The sequence below is a fragment of the Condylura cristata genome, unplaced genomic scaffold (genome assembly GCF_000260355.1).
Source record: "Condylura cristata isolate star-nosed mole 26May11 unplaced genomic scaffold, ConCri1.0 scaffold00073, whole genome shotgun sequence".
NCBI classification, from domain to species: domain Eukaryota; kingdom Metazoa; phylum Chordata; class Mammalia; order Eulipotyphla; family Talpidae; genus Condylura; species Condylura cristata.
In genome coordinates, this window is record NW_004567174.1 from 95436 (window position 1) to 95939 (window position 504).

Consider the following 504-nt stretch of genomic DNA (forward strand, 5'->3'; position numbering starts at 1 on the left):
GCCCGCGGTCGGCCCACCCTGCCGCGTGTCTCCCCGCCCCGCCCCGCAGTCGTCAAGTGCGAGCCGCCGCCGGCCATCGCCCACGGGAGACACAGCGGGGGGAACCAGATCTACACGTTCGGGGCCTCGGTCACCTACAGCTGCGACCCCACCTTCTCCATGCTGGGCAAAGCCTCCATCTCCTGCCGCGTGGAGAACAGGACCCTCGGGGTCTGGCGCCCGAGCCCGCCCGCCTGCAAGAGTGAGTCGCTGTCCAGCTCCGGCTGCAGCCGCTCGCTGACGCCAGGCCCGTGCGCGGGGCCTCTGCTGTCCAGGCCTCCGTGGGGGGCGCGGGGCCTCTGCTGTCCAGGCCTCCGTGCGGGGCTCGGGGGCTCTGGCCGGGAGAGTGAGGCAGCGTCCCGGCGCACACTGAGGGTGGTCGGCCCGGTGCCTCACAGGCGGCACCAGGGTGCCGGGCCCAGGCGGGAGACTGACGTTTACCCGCACTGGCTTTGAACCCCCTTC

General features: G+C 73.2%; 1 protein-coding gene across 1 annotated transcript in view; it reads left to right on the plus strand.

Moving 5' to 3' along the window:
• Positions 1–504, plus strand: part of C4BPA (complement component 4 binding protein, alpha) — a 14686-nt gene that overhangs the window by 6011 nt on the left and 8171 nt on the right. The window contains exon 5 of the mRNA XM_012734806.1: positions 50–241. Within this exon, the coding sequence (XP_012590260.1) occupies positions 50–241 (192 nt within the window). The remainder of the gene's footprint in view (positions 1–49; positions 242–504) is intronic.